Here is an 18734-nt window from a genome sequence, read left to right as displayed (position 1 = left end):
CGCAACTGCTTTAGATTCCCTGCCACAGCCATGCACTCCCTGCTTAGGGGTATTTGTATGATAGTAATGGAGTTCGGGGAGTTCCCCTAGAGACTTCTGGTGGGGACTTGTAGACTAAGTCTGAAAGCCAAAAACAAAACAACAAGGGATATTTGTGAACTAATTAGATTATGCAGCCAATTTGATTGTTTAGAAAGATGATTTATCTTAGCTGCTAAGATAAACAAAAAATACTTACACTGAACAAAAAAGTTGCAGGGCCAGCTGTGGTGGCTCATGCCTGTAATCCCAGCACTTGGGGAGGCTGAGGCAGGCAGATCATGAGGTCGGGAGATCGAGACCATCCTGGCCAACATGGTGAAACCTTATCTCTACCAAAAATACAAAAATTAGCTGGGCGTGGTGGCACGTGCCTGTGATCCCAGCTTCTCGGGAGGCTAAGGCAGGAGAATTGCTTGAACCAGGGAGTTGGAAGTTGCAGTGAGCCAAGTTTGCCCCGCTGTACTCCAGCCTGGCAACAGAGTGAGACTCTGTCTCAAAAAAAGAAAAAAGTTGCTTCAGGAAAAACTCTTTTGAGAATATTTGCTGATTCTCTTATGGACTTTAGTGTCAACAAGGTCATCAGAAATTATGATCAAGACTTGGTAACAAGTTGAGAAATAAGTTTGTGTGTGACTTCTGATTAATGCTAACAGATATATTTTTAAAAATTCCAATTCATTTTGTAAGCTTGCAATCTGCAATTGGTGTTGAAGAAGCCATTTTATGGAGCATTTCATCATCTGGATACCAGATGTTCTGGAGTATATGCTTTTTTTTTTTTTTTTAAATGACCCATTTTATGGAATTTTTTTTTTTTTTACAGTCTAGGGATAACTCATTTTCATAGTCTGCAGAAAAACTCATGTTAGATGCATAGTGATTTCTCTCTATTCAAACTATTAATGCTTTGTATCATGTAGTTTTATATATTCTCATTAAATCAATTCATATTTACTGTTAGGATGAACCCATATTTACTTATAGCCTTCTATGAGCAAAGCACAGTACTACAAATTGTGGAGAGTTATGAATGCTGATTTCAAAAAAGGTTCTAAACATTTCTTTTGATGAGGTGATAAGACAGCATGTAAATTTGCAATAGAAAAGGTAAGGTACTGCATACACAATGCTCTTTAGGACAAAGTCCACCCACTATTAAAAGCAAGGAGTCTTTAGCTGGGGAATCATTTGTTTAGTTGGCTTTTGCAGGACTGACGGTAGGATCAGTGTCGTCCCGCTATTTAAATTCCCCTTTCCTTGGGAGCTTCCTGTCACAGTTTTTTTGAGGCTCTTGCCTACGTGTCATGTCGCATTAGTGAGCACAGGCCACATGGGACTTGGCTAGGATAGAAAATCCTGTATTTCTTTGGAGGAGGGAAAAAAAAAAAGCCCTCACATTCATTTCCAGTTGTTCATTTATCATCTTAAGGTCCATCCCAGATCTAAACTGTCTAGATCTGAACTGTTTAGATCTGAAATGTTGGTTTTTGGTTAGATGTTAATTGAGGGACAAATCGTCAGTTATTTTGATGTTAGTTTGTTGTTTGACTTTTTATAAAAATAATTTAAGGCAATTTACAATGATGTATATGATATTTGAAAAAAAAAAAAAACCCAAAAGGAACAGCCTGGGCATGGTGGTTCACGTCTATAATCCTAGCTCTTTGGGAGGCGGAGGCGGATGGATCACTTGAGCCCGGGAGTTTGAGACCAGCCTGGGTAATATGACAAAACTCCATCTCTACAGAAAAAAAAAAAGAATACAAAAGTTAATCAGGCATGGTGGCATGTGTCTGTTATTCCAGCTACTCAGTAGGCTGAGGCAGGAGAATTGCTTGAACCCAGGAGGCGGAGGTTGCGGTGAGCTGAGAGTGCGCCATTGCACTTCAGCCTGGATGACTGAGTGAAGCCCTGTTAAAAAAACAACAACAACAAAATAAACAAAACAAAACAAAACAACAACAACAAAAAAAACAAGGAACATAGGAAAGTGAAGCCAAGATAAAATAAGGATGGGAAAAGGCAAATGAACCAGCAATGAACTCACCTATAACTTCTCACATCACAAATTCTATCTGTTCTTTAAAAAGATACTTCTAGTTCCTGAAGTGATGCTACTTTCCCCACCTGTTGCTTTCTTCTGTAAGTCACTATGTTGCCTTATAAGACTCAAGGTGGCTAGCAGAGATGGAGAAAGAGATTCTCTTTTTTATTTGCCAGCATTTGCAGCACGTCTCGACCTGCCTTGGGTGCAGAGGGAAAGCTGCTTGATATGTTATTATGGTTCAGGGTTGCTTACTAATTCTTAGAGTGAGCAGAGATCTGAAATAACCCCAACCACCCCCTAGCTATGGGAGCTTTCTACATTATCCTTAGCAGGTGAGCATCAGTATCTTTTATTCGTGTTCACTGCATATAAAGCATTTGCTGGACTTGGACATATGTTATGCACTTGGGACAGAAAGAGCTACCATTTGCAGTTCTTGTCTTTGAAGAGCTTAGAGATAGAGACCTGTAGGATGCTGGTTTACTTAAGTATTCAAACATGCCTTTGTAGCCTCCTAGAAATACTAAAAGTGTTCTTTACTATTACCAAACTGCATCTCTATCTCCTGACTTGTAGACATGTCCATAATATATTGTTAAATGAGAAAAGCAAGGGGAGAGTAATGTGAAAAGTAGGTTTCTTTTCCTATAAAAACATATGCCCCTCTGCCAAATATATGTGTTTGTGTGCTACTGTAGGTTTGCATAAGCAAGGAGAAGATATGTCGAAAGATCTGCATCAAACTGTTAACCTTGGTTAATATTAACAACTGGTTGAGATTGATTAGTAAGGGGAAGTTTAGGGGAGAGGCAAGAGGATTAGCTTCTCCTTTAAACAGCACAAATGCTATTAATTATGATAACAATACAAAGCAATTACTAATTGCAATAATATTGCTGTTAATACAATAAGCGTGTATTGCAATTTTAATTTGAAAGGCACTACTTAAAGTTTTAGGATCACAGTTAACAAATGAAAGCTGTTTGTTTAGATCTAAATTTTTGGTTTTTGTTTTGATCAGCACATCATGCAGCGAATTCAGAGGCTTCAGGCTGACTGGGTCTTGGAAATAGACACCTTCTTGAGTCAGACGCCCTATGGGTACCGGTCTTTCTCAAATATCATCAGCACCCTCAATCCCACTGCTAAACGACACTTGGTCCTCGCCTGCCACTATGACTCCAAGTATTTTTCCCATTGGGACAACAGAGTGTTTGTAGGAGCCACTGATTCAGCTGTGCCATGTGCAATGATGTTGGAACTCGCTCGTGCCTTAGACAAGAAACTCCTTTCCTTAAAGGTATCTGTTTTCCGCTTGTTGATTCCTAGGATAAAGTACATTAGCAGTAACTCAGAGTGAATTCTAGAATCCTTGGTCGAATGAGAAGTCTCCATTTAGAAATGGAGACTTTTGGTATATTTTTATTATGAATATTAATTGAAAGATTTCGTGATTTGGAATATCAACCACGGGCAATAAACTTAAGATACGTGGCAAAGCATTCATTAATTGGTACCTGATTTCTCAGCCTTGAATGCACATGAAATTAAATGCAACATTTCTTTGTGAAAAATGAAGGAGGAAGTTTGTTTCAGGTATAGTATGAGAATTGTGTTTTGTAATGAACTATGTTTATTTCTTCTTGTTTCTTCGACCATGAAACATTACAACCTTCTGATCTGAGAGATGGTAGCTCTTGGCTTGGAGGAGGGAGTTGCAGCAAAGTGGTTCTGAAGTGGAGAGTGGGAAATTCAGACCTATCAAGATGAAAAAGCATGAAGCAGAAATGCATTATTGTTATTATCTGTGAATCTCAGCTCCATTTTATGTAGCATAGCAGAGCTTTTGTTATGCTCTCAGCTCAAAATACTTCTGGGACTCTCAGATGTTATTTCAGTCTTGGTGTTCTTAAGGGTATATGGGAAAAAGTGCTAAACTAGATGAAGACATTTTGTTCTGATATCGCTCATAACCAAGTAAACACAACAAAGCAAAAACAAAAAACTTTGTTCTCAGGCAACAAATGCTTTGTTCCCCCCTCAGAGCTTTATGAATGGTCCAGCCTTTGCTACAATTGGGGTAAAGAAGTAAAAGGTTTATCTTGTAATGGAAGTAATAGAGATATTTGGTTCTATTTTTGCTGGATATACTGAACTTGAAGAAAGCAAGACTTGTTTATACCCTCTCAGTCTCCTTTTCACTTATTTTTTGGTTTGTTTTGTTTTCTGAGCCTTCTACAATGCCTTTGTCCCATGCATTGCCCTGCTTTTAACTAGTTTCCTTCCCCAGCAATTGGATGAAGGAGTTCAGAAGCTGATGCAAAAGTCTGATTTTTCATATTTGCACTTCTAGTATAAGGACACAAAATGAAGTATGACTTGAAGACATTGCTCTGTTTAATGGATGTATTTTCTCCGAGTGAACTCCTTTGCTTTTTCCCATATAGCTCTACCTGCTTTTGGTGACCAGAAATATTAATAGAAAGGTCTGAATGTATTATTGATTGGGGTCATCATTAAAAAAATTCGAATCAACATATACATTCTCATAGTAATCCTTTCTGTTAGAGATAAATGGTGAGGTGGGGATTTTTTTGTTTGTTTGGTTTTTTTTTGTTTGTTTGTTTTTTTTTTTTTTTGAGACGGAGTCTTGTACTGTTGCTCAGGCTGGAGTGTAGTGGTGGGATCTCGGCTCACTGCAAGCTCCTCCTCCCGGGTTCACGCCATTCTCCTGCCTCAGCCTCGGAAGTAGCTGGGACTACAGGTGCCCGCCACCACACCTGGCAAATTTTTTGTACTTTTAGTAGAGTTGGAGTTTCACCGTGTCAGCCAGGATGGTCTCGATCTCCTGACCTCGTGATCCGCCTGCCTCAGCCTCCCAAAGTGCTGGGATTACAGGCGTGAGCCACCGCACCCAGCCCCGAGATGGGGAATTTTTTAAAGAGGCTGTTTTTGAATGCAGACTTTGAGAGTATCAGATTTATTCTTCCAGTTATATGTTTTAACTAAATTTGTATTGAGGATTAAGTTCTTTAGCTGTCATGGATTGAGTAGACGGTGGTGGAAAGTGACCTGAAAGAGCACTGGATAAGTAGACTGGATTATTCCCAACTCTTCATAGCCCCACTTCTCTCCAGTAATAGGACTGTCGTTACACATCCACATCCTTTGTCTGGTAACTTTGCTGTGCCCTCCCACTGTAGCCAGTTGTACTTCCTCATCCCTTCACTCTGGACTTGGTTATTTGATTTGCCTTAGCCCATGGGATGTTAGTAGAGGTGACACAAGCAGAGGCTGGAAGTGTGCGTGTACCATTGGGCTTGCTCTCCCATGTCTTTGCCATAACCATGAGAATGGCATGCCCTGGCTAGCCTGCCAGTCCCAGCAGAAGGATGAAACACCTGGAGCAGAACCAACCTCGCTGACTGCACGGTGAAGCAGAGCTGCTCCAGTCAAACCCATTCTAGATCAGCTGCTCCCTAGCCGACCAACAGAGGTTATGTATCCCAGGAAGATACATGATGGCATTTCAAGCCACTGTGTTTGGGGTGTTATTCTATTCTATTATTGTGCCATTAGCTAACTGATATAGCCTTGAATGGGGAAAGACTGCAGATAACCCACTGACTATGTGAACACCGGTAATTAGGCATTCGTAGTGTTACCATGTAGACCTTCATACATCAGGCCAGTCAGATTCTCCTAGCTCCAAGGTACTAGGCTGAGTTACTAGCAACAAAGGCCATGGCTATTTTTCTGCCATTCCTGAAATGAAGCAAAAAGAGCAGGTTGCCTCAGGGGACTCAGGATAAATGTCCACAACAGTTTACTGCTGGCTAAATGAATGGATATTAGACAAACAGAATGAAAGGAAATCGTTGTACTGATCACTGGAGTCACCCAGCTGTTGAAGTTTCACTGAGGTACTTGAACTGTCAAACCTGCAAGAGATAAAATCTACCTCCTTTTGCCTCTGCCCTGGGCATGAGCAGAATGCTTCTTGTCCCAACCGGTCCCGTTCTGCCCTCTTGTTCTGTGATTATGTTGCCTGATTTGGAGCTAGAACTTTCAAGGCCCTTTAAACAACTGGAAGCTTAGAATGTCTCTACTGAAGTAAGCAGCTTACAATTTTTGCCAATGAGAAAATCTGTTTAATTATTTAATGCTGATTAAACTCTGAGTGCATTTATATTGTACAAACATGTCCTCTGCTTAATGCTCTCCAGGAGTTATGGAGGATTCAAATCAAATTAAACTGTGCTTTCCTCATGGCATAATTAAGGAGCAATATGAATGATTAGCATATAAAATTAACTTAGTTTTCAGATGATAAAGACAATTTTTTTCTCCTTTGAAATCACTGTTAAAACAATCAGGGAAACTCCATTTTTTGAAGAAACTAGAGAACATCTGTGACTAGGAACCACAATATAAAGACAGAAGTTGGATGGAGAAATGGCAGATGACATATCAGAGCGGAGAGAAGTCACACTGTCCTGGAGAGGGAAGAAACGGAAGAAGCCAGTGGTTTTCCTGATAGAATCCCAAAAAGGCTCAGTGACTGGAGATGTAATAAGCTGAGGAAGGCAGGGGGAGGAAGGGACTGGAGTGGAGAGTGTTTGGAAATCTGTTGAAGGAGTATGTGGATATAGAGATTCCCACCCTACACTAGAGAGGCAGATGAGTGCCCCTTATGCCTTTGCCAGAGATGAGAAAATATTTTTCTAGAGAATTTGAACCAGGGAGGTTATGGAATTGAGAATAGCAAGTACAGAGGAGGGTGACAGTGAGGTACCCCATGGAAACAGGGGAGATTACGTGAAAGCTTACACATTGAACAGTGAGATCTACAGTCTCTCTCCCATCTTCAGCACCAGAAAGCCATCAGATAGGAAACTGGAGGATTCTTCTTCAGAGAATGTGAACTACCCCACAGAAAAATCCGAGATGGTGACATTCAGTAATCCTCAATGAAAACACTGGCTGGGCACCAGATTGCCCTGCAGTGAAGCCAACCAATCTGTGTCTCCAACTAGCATTTTAATATCTTATTCTTTAACATGAATGAACACAAAGGATGACATTTGAGGACAGACTCCAGCATGAAAGAAAGGGCCTGGAGCAGTGGCTCATGTCTGTAATCCTAGCACTTTGGGAGGCCAAGGTGGGAGGATTGCTTGAGGCCAGGAGTTTGAGACCAGCCTGGGCAACATAGTGAGCCTCCCTCTCTAAAAAAAAAAAAAAAAAAAAAAAAAATTAGCTGGTTATGGTGGCACACACCTTTAGTCCTAGCTACTTGAGAGGCTAAGGCAGGAGGATTGGTTGAGCCCAGGAGTTCAAGGCTGCAGTGCATTGTAATTGAGCCACTGCACTCCAGCCTGGGCAACAGAGTGAGACTCTGTCTCTTAAATAAATAAATAAATAATTTTTTTAAATGTAAAAAAAAAAAAAGAAAGAAAGCAAAACAAATAATACAAATTTAAAATGAAGTTGGAGGAAATACAGCAGAAAATGACTTGAAGGACACTGTTCCAATATTCTTACAGAGATAAGACGAGACGTTATATCTATGCAACAAAACCAGAATGCTGCAATAACAGAACAATCAGTCAACAAGAAGGAGCTTTTGGAAATTAAAATTTCTATTTTTAAAATAAACAAATCAATAAAACAGTTGGATCCTAAAGTAGAAGAAATATCTTTGTTTTTAGAAAGAGGAATGACAAAAAGGAGATGATTTTGACTTCTGGAGAATAATTGTAACAATTCCAGTAGGTCATATAAAAAGTATTGGGAATGAGAATGACACTGGACTTCTCAATAGAAACTTTGGGAGCTAGAAAACAATGAAATTATGCCTTAAATATTTTAAATAAAAATAATTTGCAACCCAGAATCTTCAGGCCCAGACAAATTAAATAGGAAAATAGAATGAAGACATTTTCAGAGGTAAATCTCAACAATTTTCACTCCCATGTACCGTACTTTTCCCCCCAGAAATTGCTTAAAGCTGTGCTCTAGAAAAATCAAGAAAAAAATCAAGGAAGAGGGAGTCATGGAGTTCAGCTCACTGGGGGTCCCATATAGAAGGGGCAGAAATCTGCACAGTGATGGTGAGGGGAGCCCCAAGATAACAGATGGGCAACAGGCCTAGTGGTTGGTCCAGGCTGGAGCAGGCAGCAGAGGGCTCCGGAAGGGCCCATTCTTAAAAAACAAAACCAGACAGACACATGAGGAATAAAGGTGTGATAGTGTCTGGAACGCTTGACCACATAATGGTGAAGACATATTAGGCTCAAAGAAAACAAAGCAAATGAAAGAGAGGCCTGTGGTGAGGAATGGTGGGAAATAGGTTTGCAGAGGCAGGACGAACTGGATTGGGATGTTTGTGTATATGGGAAAGTACAGAAAGAGAGATCCCCACTGGCTTTTGGTTTGAGTGACTGCAAGGGTGGTGTTGCCATCCTTTTGGTTGAGGAGACTATTGGTAACACATTTCCGGGGGAACCTCAGGAGCTGAGTTTTGACACTTTGTTTGAGGTGTCTATTAATGTCTGTGTAGAGATCTTCATTTGGCAGCTGAATATGTAGTCTGGAGATTGGTAGTGAAGTCAGGGCTGGAGATATATTTTTTGGAATTGACATATACGTGTGTGTGTGTTGTGTGTGTGTGTTGTGTTGTGTGTGTGTAATATAATATAATATAATATAATATAATATAATATAATATAATATAGTATAGTATAGTATAATATAATATAATATAATATAATGTAATATAATATATATGTATATATTGAGACCAGTCTGGGCAACATACTAAGGCTCTGTCTCTACGATATTATTATTGTTATTTTAAAATAGTTATATTAAAAATTCTCTACATATAATAATACACACACACAACACAGCACACACATACACACACAAGACAACACACACAAACTCACACATATATAATTTAAAGCCTCAAGAAGAGATATCAAGAGAGTGAGTGAGTGTGGACAGAGAAGAGAAGAGAACCATGGAGCAAGCCCCCGGGGCTCTCTAGCATTAAGAGGGAAGCGAGATGAAGGGAACCATTAGTGCTAAGGGAGGAGGAATACAGTATCTTAGGAACCAAATGAAGCAAGTGTAGCCAGGAGGGAGTGATTAACTATGTCGAATGCTGACAATAAGTGAAGAGAGATGAAGACCGAGAGTTGACCACTGGATGTAGCCATGTAGAGTCATTGGTGATCTTGACAAAAGCAGTTTCAGTACATGGTGGAGATAAAACCCAACTGGACTAAGTTTAAGAAGTGGGATTGGAGACAGTGTGAATAGACAACTCCTTCAAGGGGTTTTTGCTGTAAATGGAATTACAAAATTGGGCAGTAGATGGTGGAGATAGTGAGGTCAAATGTTTTAAGATGAGAAAAGCAACAGCATGTGTCTTGGCCGATGGGAGTTATCCAGCAGAGATAGAAAGATTGATGATGTAGGAGAGAAATGGCATTTGCTAGAGCAATGTCCTTGAGCAGATGAGAGGGGATAGGATTTTGTGCACAAGCAGAGAGATTGGCATCTAATATGAGCATGACAGAAAGAAATCAAGGTCATCGGTTGGGAATGAAGATGGGTGAGGTGGCAGGGAGAGGAGGAATGTGAAATCTTAGAAGAGTACCAGAGTGACTGAACTAAGAAAATACAGCATGACTTGCCAGTCAACATGAAAGGCCAGTGTGAGGTTTGTGGTCATGAACTTTAAGCAAGGCCAGACAGTGTGGTTATGTATTTTTTCTCTGGCGAGGTTTAGCTGCATGAGTGCCGGCACAAAGTAGGTAGAGAGTGGGACTTAATGTTATGTTTTTGCCATGAAAGTTTGACCAAGGCAGAGAGGGGCAAGGGAGTTAAGGGTGTAGCTAGTAAGCAATTGGAATGATTGACTGGAATTTAAGCCAAATATAGAGTGAAGTGAGGACATTATGGGGGTGAAGGACTGTGAAAAGGTAAAATATTCAATAGATTAGGGGTTCCAGTGGGATTGAAGGATTTTGAAGTTTAGAGTAACAGGCCCAATCTGAAAGATAGGGATTATTGTCAGACAGAGGAAAGTGTAAAATCAATCAGAATCTAGTCACTCTTTTTAGTTCTGTTCAAACACTGTCTTTTTCATAAAGCTTTCCTTGGAACTCCAGGATTTTGCTTCTCATTCTATCCAATTTCTAGAGGACTTTTATGTTACATTTGTGGCTGGTGGCACATTTTGCCATGCTCATGTATTTGTTTTATCTCTCCCCAACCCAACTAAAGTATAGGCTATTTCAAGGGAAGGGCTATAATTATTATTCTTTGTGTCTCTGTAGCATTCCTAGGGCAGAGTCAGTACAAAATTGAAGACTTAAATAAGGTGAGAAGCAAGAAAGATTTACAGTTGTTTCAGGTTGGATTCCCCAGGAAGCACCCTCTGATATGGAGCTTAGCATTCAGGTCACTTACTAGGGAGTGGCCTTGGATCAACACAGGTATTAGGGAGGGGAAAGAAATGGTGTTGGACGGAGGGAGAAGTCGAGCTGCAGTGCAGGTTCAACAATGGCCTCAGCCAACCTCTGGGGAGCCCTGGAGATATGACGGCTCTTTAGGGAGCCCCCAGTGCCCGTGTAGGTCAGCACCGGATGTAGGACACTCCCAGGAGGCACAGCTGAGACAATTCCTAAAGTGACTGACGGCTCTCCCAGCAGCTGAGGCAACACACCCTCTTGTAGGGGAAGTGGGTGATGTATCACACGATTCATCAGAGCACTTTCATTGTTTCAAAATTCTGTGAGGAGTAAGAAAAAACATAAAAGACTTCTATTTTCAGAGGGAATGGAAGAAGGTGGTTTACATGGGTGAGGACTGTGGGAGGTGTGATGACTTTTGAAGTGGAAGTGGTGTGGAATAAATTTTGGCATAGTTTCACTTGCTTTGGTATCTTCCTTTCTTTATGGCACATCTATCTTTTTGCCCAATTAATAGAAAATCATGCTATTTTTCATCATCACTGTATTTTTTTTGCTATCTTTTTATTGTTGTTTTTACCAGACTGTTTCAGACTCTAAGCCACATTTGTCACTCCAGCTGATATTCTTTGATGGGGAAGAGGCTTTTCTTCACTGGTCTCCTCAAGATTCTCTCTATGGGTCTCGACACTTAGCTGCAAAGATGGCATCGACCCCGCACCCGCCTGGAGCGAGAGGCACCAGCCAACTGCATGGCATGGTTAGTCTGGGCAATTTCCATGGCACTGTAGCTGTAGGCTCTCCCTGCAAGGAAAAGGTTGCAAAAGCCAAGTAAAGACCTAAAAATGCCACAGTATCCTCGGAGCAGAGTGTTTATGATAGAACATTCCTTGGCAGGCATTGGGTTTTTGAGGAATCCCAGAGCTAAAAAGAATGATTCTGAACTGGCGCCGTGGCTCATACCTGTAATCCCAGCGTTTTGGGAGGTTGAGGCAGGAGGATCACTTGAGCTCAGGAGTTTGAGACCAGACTGGGCAACATAAGAGGACTTCATCTCTACAACAAATAAAATAATTAGCTGGGTGTGGTTGTGTATGCCTGTAATCTTAAGCTACTCAAGAGGCTAAGGCAGGAGGATTGTTTGAGCCCAGGAGTTTGAGGCTGCAGTGAGCTATCATTGCTCCATTGCACTCCAGCCTGGGTGACAGAGGGAGACCCTATTTAAAAAAGAAAGAAAGAAAGAGACAGAGAGAAAGAGAGAGAGAAAGAAAAGAAAGAAAGAAGAAAGAAAGAAAGAAAGAAAGAAAGAAAGAAAGAAAGAAAGAAAGGAAGGAAGAAAGGAAGGTAGATTGCTCGTTTGAAGCCATGTTTGACTGAGCTTAATTAAAATGATAAAATGATGTAAAAAATTAGATTACAGGAGCATCAGATTCACTTGGGCCCAATGGGAGCCCATTCCCCCAGTACTGTGTGGAGGTGGAGAGAGCAAACCCCTTCTTTGAGGTCTTTATAAGTCTCAAGAACATGGGGCTTTGGGAAATGGAATACAAGAGGGGTGGGGGTGAAGAATTTCCTTGTGACTTCAAAGCATTACCGTGACTCCAGTGTGACTATGACAGTTTGATGTGTTGGTTTTGATGTGGCATTTTTGACATGGGGGTGGGGATATTTTGATGCTGCCTTAAAACCCTGCTATTATTACTAAGTAATGGGTGCAACACACAGCCTCATTTTCACCCCCATTCCTGGGCCCACACTCCATCCCTAATCCCTCCCCCGGCCCCTGCATCCTCTCCTGACTCTGACTCTCTTCCCATATTTGATCTTCATTCTGTCCCCACATCTTCACTAACCCCAACTTGGAACCTCATGCTACCCTTGAGACTTCACTCTCCCCGGTGCCTTCATCCCTCCCTGAAGCTCACCCCATCTGTGAACTGATAGATTATTCCCAGCACCCCTACTCATTCCTACCCATTGACCTGTCACTGACCTTCACCCTATAAAAGTCCAAATGGCCACATTCTATGTCCTCTATGACCCTAACACACCTCCTGTTGGCATTTGCTCCCTCCTGTTATCCATTGGCAGCTCCTAATGGGCCAGGGGAATGTGGTCAGCATCTCATTCATTCACTTGTGCCCAAGTCCCCAAAAAGCATTCAGAACATATTCACAAGAGAAGAGGCCTGGTTGATCAGTAGCAGAACAAAGTTATTTATTTATCAGTCCAAATATATGAAGCCACAGTGATTCATATATTTGGACTGATAAATAAATTTGTTGATGAAGATCATTATTTTCCAGAAACAGACCCTTAATAGATTATCCAACCTTGTGAATATGTTCCTATTTCAAACAAGCCTATTTTTTCTTACAACAAATATATTGAATTTTCATTTATGAATTTATTCATACTATGTCGTTAGGATCACAAACTCTGAAAATATTTATCTACTATGTGTTAGGATGTATGCTAAATATTTATCCACACATTATTTTACTTAGGTAAATCAGGAGGTCTTAATCTAGTAAGTAGTCTTCAGAGAGTCCTCGTGATGAGATGATAGAGAGCTACAATCAGAAGGAAGTTTTAGAGATCAGCTAGTTTGAGCTTCTTATTTGATACACAGGGAAATGGCGATCCAGAGACACAATGTTATATAGCTCTTGTACAAGGAATTTTTCTTAGATACTACTTGATCAATAAATAATTACTATGCAAGTGCCTTCCTTTGGGAGTTTTATCATTACAGATTAAGGATAAAATGACTACACAGAGTGGAATAGAAGATCAGACAGGCTAGGACTCTTTTCTGAAAATAAATGTATGCTTTTAAAGTCCACAAAATATTTATTCAAATGTCTTCTTTCTAATTTATCCTTAGTGATATCCTTTTGGAATTACATACACAAATAATACTTTGCTATTTGTCCACATTGCATAAGCATGATTGAAAGAGTTCTCCAAAACAATTAGCATAAAATGTTAGTAAATCTTTTGTTCATTTATATAGCTTCCCATATTATTCTCAATTACTAAAATGCAGTTAATTCTAGCTGATTGTATTTCCCTATTGATGAATATAAAATGTGTTTTGGCGATGGTGATTAAACATTACTTTTTCTTCCTTAGGATTTATTGGTCTTATTGGATTTGATTGGAGCTCCAAATCCAATGTTTCCCAATTTTTTTCCGAACTCAGCCAGATGGTTTGAAAGACTTCAGGCAATTGGTAAGCACCACTGTTATTAATGAATAAAACATAATTCCTTCCTACTGACAGATACTACATTTTAAAATTCAAAATTTACAATTTGGCCGGGCACAGTGACTCACGTCTATAATCCTAGCACTTTGGGAGGCCAAGGCACGCAGATCAGCTAGGGTCAGGAGTTCGAGACGAGCCTGGCCAACATGAAATGGGGGTTTCATGTTTAGTAGAGACGGGGTTTCAATAAAATCAGCTGGGGTGTGGTGGCGGGCACCTGTAATCCCAGCTACTTGATAGGCTGAGGCATGAGAATCACTTGAACCTTGGAAGTGGAGGTTGCAGTGAGCCAAGATGGTGCCATTGCACTCCAGCCTGGGTGACAGGGTGAGGCTCCATCTCAAAAAAAGAAAAAAAAATTGTAATTTAAATGTATGATTTAAATGTATAATATACTTTATTGGCTTTTATTCTTACTTTATTGATTAGTTGTTTACTATTTTCATCTTTGTAGTAAGCCCAGTTTATTTTCCTGCATGAAAATGTATTTTCAAATGGAAACATAAAATACTACATTTCATGTTTGCACATCCTGAAAAATGGTTTGAAAATATTTTCCCAGAGTCCTGTTTGAAGCATGTAGAATGCATTTCAGGAGGAAACTTTACTCAACAAAGCATGTTGGCTAATGATGAATATGATGTCCTTATAATGATATCAAAATATATTCTTCAGTTTTTCTTTTCCATCTGTCTTTGCCATCTTCTATTTTCTTCCTTATCCAGATATTATTTTCCTTTAAATCTAGTACAGTCTCTGCCAATTTTCCAAAGAAGTAAGAGATCAGGATGAAGAGAAAGCCAGATCCTTCAAGATTTAGAGTCAAAAAAATGGGAGTAGACTAGGCCAGTCCAGGTCAGGCCAGGCCAGTCCTAGAAAACTTACGCATCTTTGGCGGAAGAGAGGGGCTTGGGGTTTGGAGAAAGAAAAGGAGAATGACTTCTTACCTTTGTACTTCCACCCTGCCCAAAACAAAACAAAACTCTTCAGGCATCAGGGAAAGATGAAAATTAGATTGATCTTTATTGTAGATTCCAGCCCAGGGGACTGCTTTGAAGGCAAGAATTTCATGCTAGAAATTCCTTATTAGCCACACAAACTTCTTGGAGCAAGATAGATTTGTATTACTTCTAAGCAGTGGAGAAAACACTGCCATCATAACTCACACTTTTGCCATGAGTAAAGAATTTGTCTAGAATCTTAGAGAAACTTCTACCTGAACTTCAGATGCACATCATCGGCAAATTTCATTTCCTAGTTTGAAAGAATGACTATAATGGTGTTATTAATATAAACTTCTTGGGCTTCTTCCTTGCAGCATGTTTTCCTTACTTTGATGGTAGGCTCAAGAAACTGAGATTGGCTTTCTTTCAAGGATTTTGTGCACTTTTATTATTTCCTGTACCAGAATGAACTTATGCCAATAACTTGCACCTTCATGCAATTTTAACGCATTGTACTGCCCCTCCTATTGGTATTTACTTTTCAAACCATATTTCTAGTTGTATAAGAAAAAGTTGTGTCTCATGGTAAAGGAATTATAAATACCAATAAACAGACAAGAATATTGTTTTTGGTGGTGGTTAGGGCTTTCCCAATGTTCCTAGAATCATATTACGTATGATTGATTACTAGTTGGTTTATTTTTTACCCTTTAAATTTAGCAATTAAAAAAAGCTATCCTAGGAAGGTTCATTTGGTTGTCTTATAATATTCACGTGATCTCTTGTCATCTTGTGACATACAATACGTGACTTATGTAGGCCGGTGGTTCTCAAATTTTAAAGTGGATCAGAATCACCTGGAGGGCTTCTTATAACACAGATTGCTGGACTCCAACCCCAGCATTTCTGTAAGTCTGAGGTGGGACCAGATAATTTCCATTTCTGACAAGTTCCTAGGTGTTGCTGATGTTGCTGGTCAGACATCACACTTTGAGAACCACTGATGTAGGTCACACTAGGTATCCCTTTCCCATAGAGTGGCCACTTGATACACTTCATCGCTACTCTGTTTGAGTATTCCCCTTTAAGCTCCATATCTCATCTAAGTCATTCTTCATGCAGCATCTTGGACCTAGAAGCATTTACATCTGCACCTGTGTTCTCCCCTTCCACCCAGCTGTCCTCTGTTTTTTTCATTCTCTGTCTCTCTATGGTTCTGTTGAGTTTCTACCTCTAAGGAAGTTCTCACCTGTAAGTTTAGAGCCACATGTGACTCTTCTCTCTTCCTGCTCAAAATGTACACACCCCTGTTCAACCCAGATGTTTATTGTCATGGGTGTGGCCATGCTTGCTGTTGCATAATCTTTTAAAAATTATGGACTCATGTGCTAAGATTTCAAACTCCTGAAATAAGATTACATTATGAGTCTTGATCAGATAAAAATAGTTGTTCATCTATTGTATAATTGTCATCTACAGAACATGAACTTCATGAATTGGGTTTGCTCAAGGATCACTCTTTGGAGAGGCGGTATTTCCAGAATTACAGTTATGGAGGTGTGATTCAGGATGACCATATTCCATTTTTAAGAAGAGGTAATGTGTGTGCGTGTGTGAGTGCGTGTGTGTGCGCACAGCCTGATTTTGGAGTACAACGGTGGGATATGAGAAAGTACACAGATGATGATGAATTATCAGCTGTCTTTATATGGTACAGAGCTCCCTCTGCTTGAAGAATGACACTTTCTAGTTTACTCACTGGAGTAATGTACATTGTTACAAGTTGGATCTTTCTTAATAGGTGTTCCAATTCTGCATCTGATACCATCTCCTTTCCCTGAAGTCTGGCACACCATGGATGACAATGAAGAAAATTTGGATGAATCAACCATTGACAATCTAAACAAAATCCTACAAGTCTTTGTGTTGGAATATCTTCATTTGTAATACTCTGATTTAGTTTATGATAATTGGTTCTAGAATCGAATTCAAAAGTCAAGGCATCATTTAAAATAATCTGATTTCAGACAAATGCTGTGTGGAAACATCTATCCTGTAGATCATCCTATTCTTATGTGTCTTTGGTTATCAGATCAATTATAGAATAATTATGTTGTGATATTGTGTCCTAAATTGCTCATTAATTTCTATTTACAGATTGAAAAAGAGGGACTGTGTAAAGAAAATGGAAAATAAATATCTTTCAAAAACGCTTTTAGATAAACATGATGAGGCAAAATCAGGTTCATTTATTCAATCATAGTCTTCTAAACAGTACTTAAATAGTGGTTGGAAAATGTAGCCTTCATTTTATGATTTTTCATATGTGGGAATCTATTACATGTAATACAAAACAAAGATATAGTTTGAAGGCTTTCAGATTTCTTTGAGAAATCTTTGTAGGGTTAATTTTATAGAAATTAAAATCAGAATTAAGTGCTATGTTGTGATGTCTATTTTTATACAAAAGAAGAATGATATAATTTAATGCGTGTCCAATTTTTGTAGGGTTTTGCAAATTTAACGTTCTCATTGTGCAAATAATAGTCAATAACAAAAATTTTGGAAAATGGAGAAAACAAGAAAACTATAATCCCATTATATTGACAGAATTGCCATTAGTTCGCTTTTTAGTTTTTCCTCACTTTTTCTTTTCTTTCTTTCTTTCTTTTTTTTTTTTTTTTTGAGACAGGGTCTCACTCTGTTGCCCAGGCTGGAGTGCAGTGGCATGATATCATGGCTCACTGCAGCCTTGACCTCCTGGGCTCAAGCGATCCTCTCAGCTCCGCCCGATGAGTGGTTGGGACTACAGGCGTGCACCACCTAGCTAATTTTTTTGCCTGGCTAATTTTTTTTGGCATTTTTGTATGTATGTGGTTTCTCCATATTGCCCAAGCTGGTCTTGAACCCCTGGGCTCAAGCAATCTTCCTGTCTTGGCCTCCCAAGTGCTGGGATTACAGGAATGAGCCACTGCATCCAGTCTCCTCACATTTCTTAAATGCAGATTTTTCTTATAAAGGTATAATCAAACTATATTACAATTTTTTTATTACCTGTTTTTTCCTGTTAAACGATGTAATTACTAGGCATATATTTGCTGTTTTGGTTTTGGATTGAGGTGAGGACAGAAAAAGACTGCTGAATGTGAACTCTAGAGTCAATATTAAGGTAACACAGTAGTACAGCAGTAGTTGTGACAATTTTTGTTTAGGTAGATTATGGTATTCAGTTTGGTTAGTTACTTAGAGCATTTTTTTCTGGAAATACATAGGCATTCACAAGTTGTCTTTAGCTACAGGAAACAATTATCTAGAAATACAAACTTGATCAATTAAATAATTAGGAAATTGTTCCTGGCATACAGATGAAGTTAGTTGGGGCCACTGTGTTCTGTGTGTTCCCTGTTCAGACAAGACATTTAGTAAATACTCAGTGAATTAATGTGCCAAATGACAATGGAAGTCATTGGGAAAGTAATTTACTTGCTAAAACATAGTTTTCAGGTAAGAAAAGGATAAAAACAATTTCATCTATTTGACTATGCAAATTATATAGAAGAATATAGTGAGAATTATATATGCATACTTAGATATATTTTATGCTATATATAACATTTATATATAAATATATATATATTACATTTATATATATTTATATATAACATTACCTGTCTATAGTTTCACGTTGGTAAATTTTATAGAATTAGATTTTTCTAGGATTCCTTTTTATTTTCCAAATGTCCTTCCAAAGTCATTCATGTCCTTCTAAAGTCATGTAAAGGAATGTCGTGCCTCTGTGAATTAATGATATTCAGAGCTAACACTTACTGAGTGCTAACTCTGTGCCAGACAGTCACATGTGCTTTATATGTTTTACTAACTTAATCCCCACAACAATCGTGTGAGGTAGGTGGTATTTGTAAACTTACTTTATGAGGCTCAGAGTA

General features: G+C 39.2%; 1 protein-coding gene across 3 annotated transcripts in view; it reads left to right on the top strand.

Annotated features, from left to right (window-relative positions):
* Positions 1-17229, top strand: part of QPCT (glutaminyl-peptide cyclotransferase) — a 28786-nt gene extending 11557 nt beyond the window's left edge. For all 3 annotated transcript variants that reach the window (XM_045369487.2, XM_005576109.5, XM_065527172.2), the window contains 5 exons: positions 3111-3389; positions 11156-11332; positions 13708-13807; positions 16267-16383; positions 16589-17229. In XM_045369487.2, the coding sequence (XP_045225422.1) occupies positions 3111-3389; positions 11156-11332; positions 13708-13807; positions 16267-16383; positions 16589-16734 (819 nt within the window). In that variant the 3' untranslated portion in view covers positions 16735-17229. The remainder of the gene's footprint in view (positions 1-3110; positions 3390-11155; positions 11333-13707; positions 13808-16266; positions 16384-16588) is intronic.
* The last annotated feature ends 1505 nt before the right edge of the window (positions 17230-18734 follow it).

This window comes from Macaca fascicularis, chromosome 13, assembly GCF_037993035.2.
Source record: "Macaca fascicularis isolate 582-1 chromosome 13, T2T-MFA8v1.1".
In the NCBI taxonomy this organism is placed as follows: domain Eukaryota; kingdom Metazoa; phylum Chordata; class Mammalia; order Primates; family Cercopithecidae; genus Macaca; species Macaca fascicularis.
Note: the sequence above shows the minus strand (reverse complement) of the source record. Positions and strands in the feature narration are given on the sequence as shown.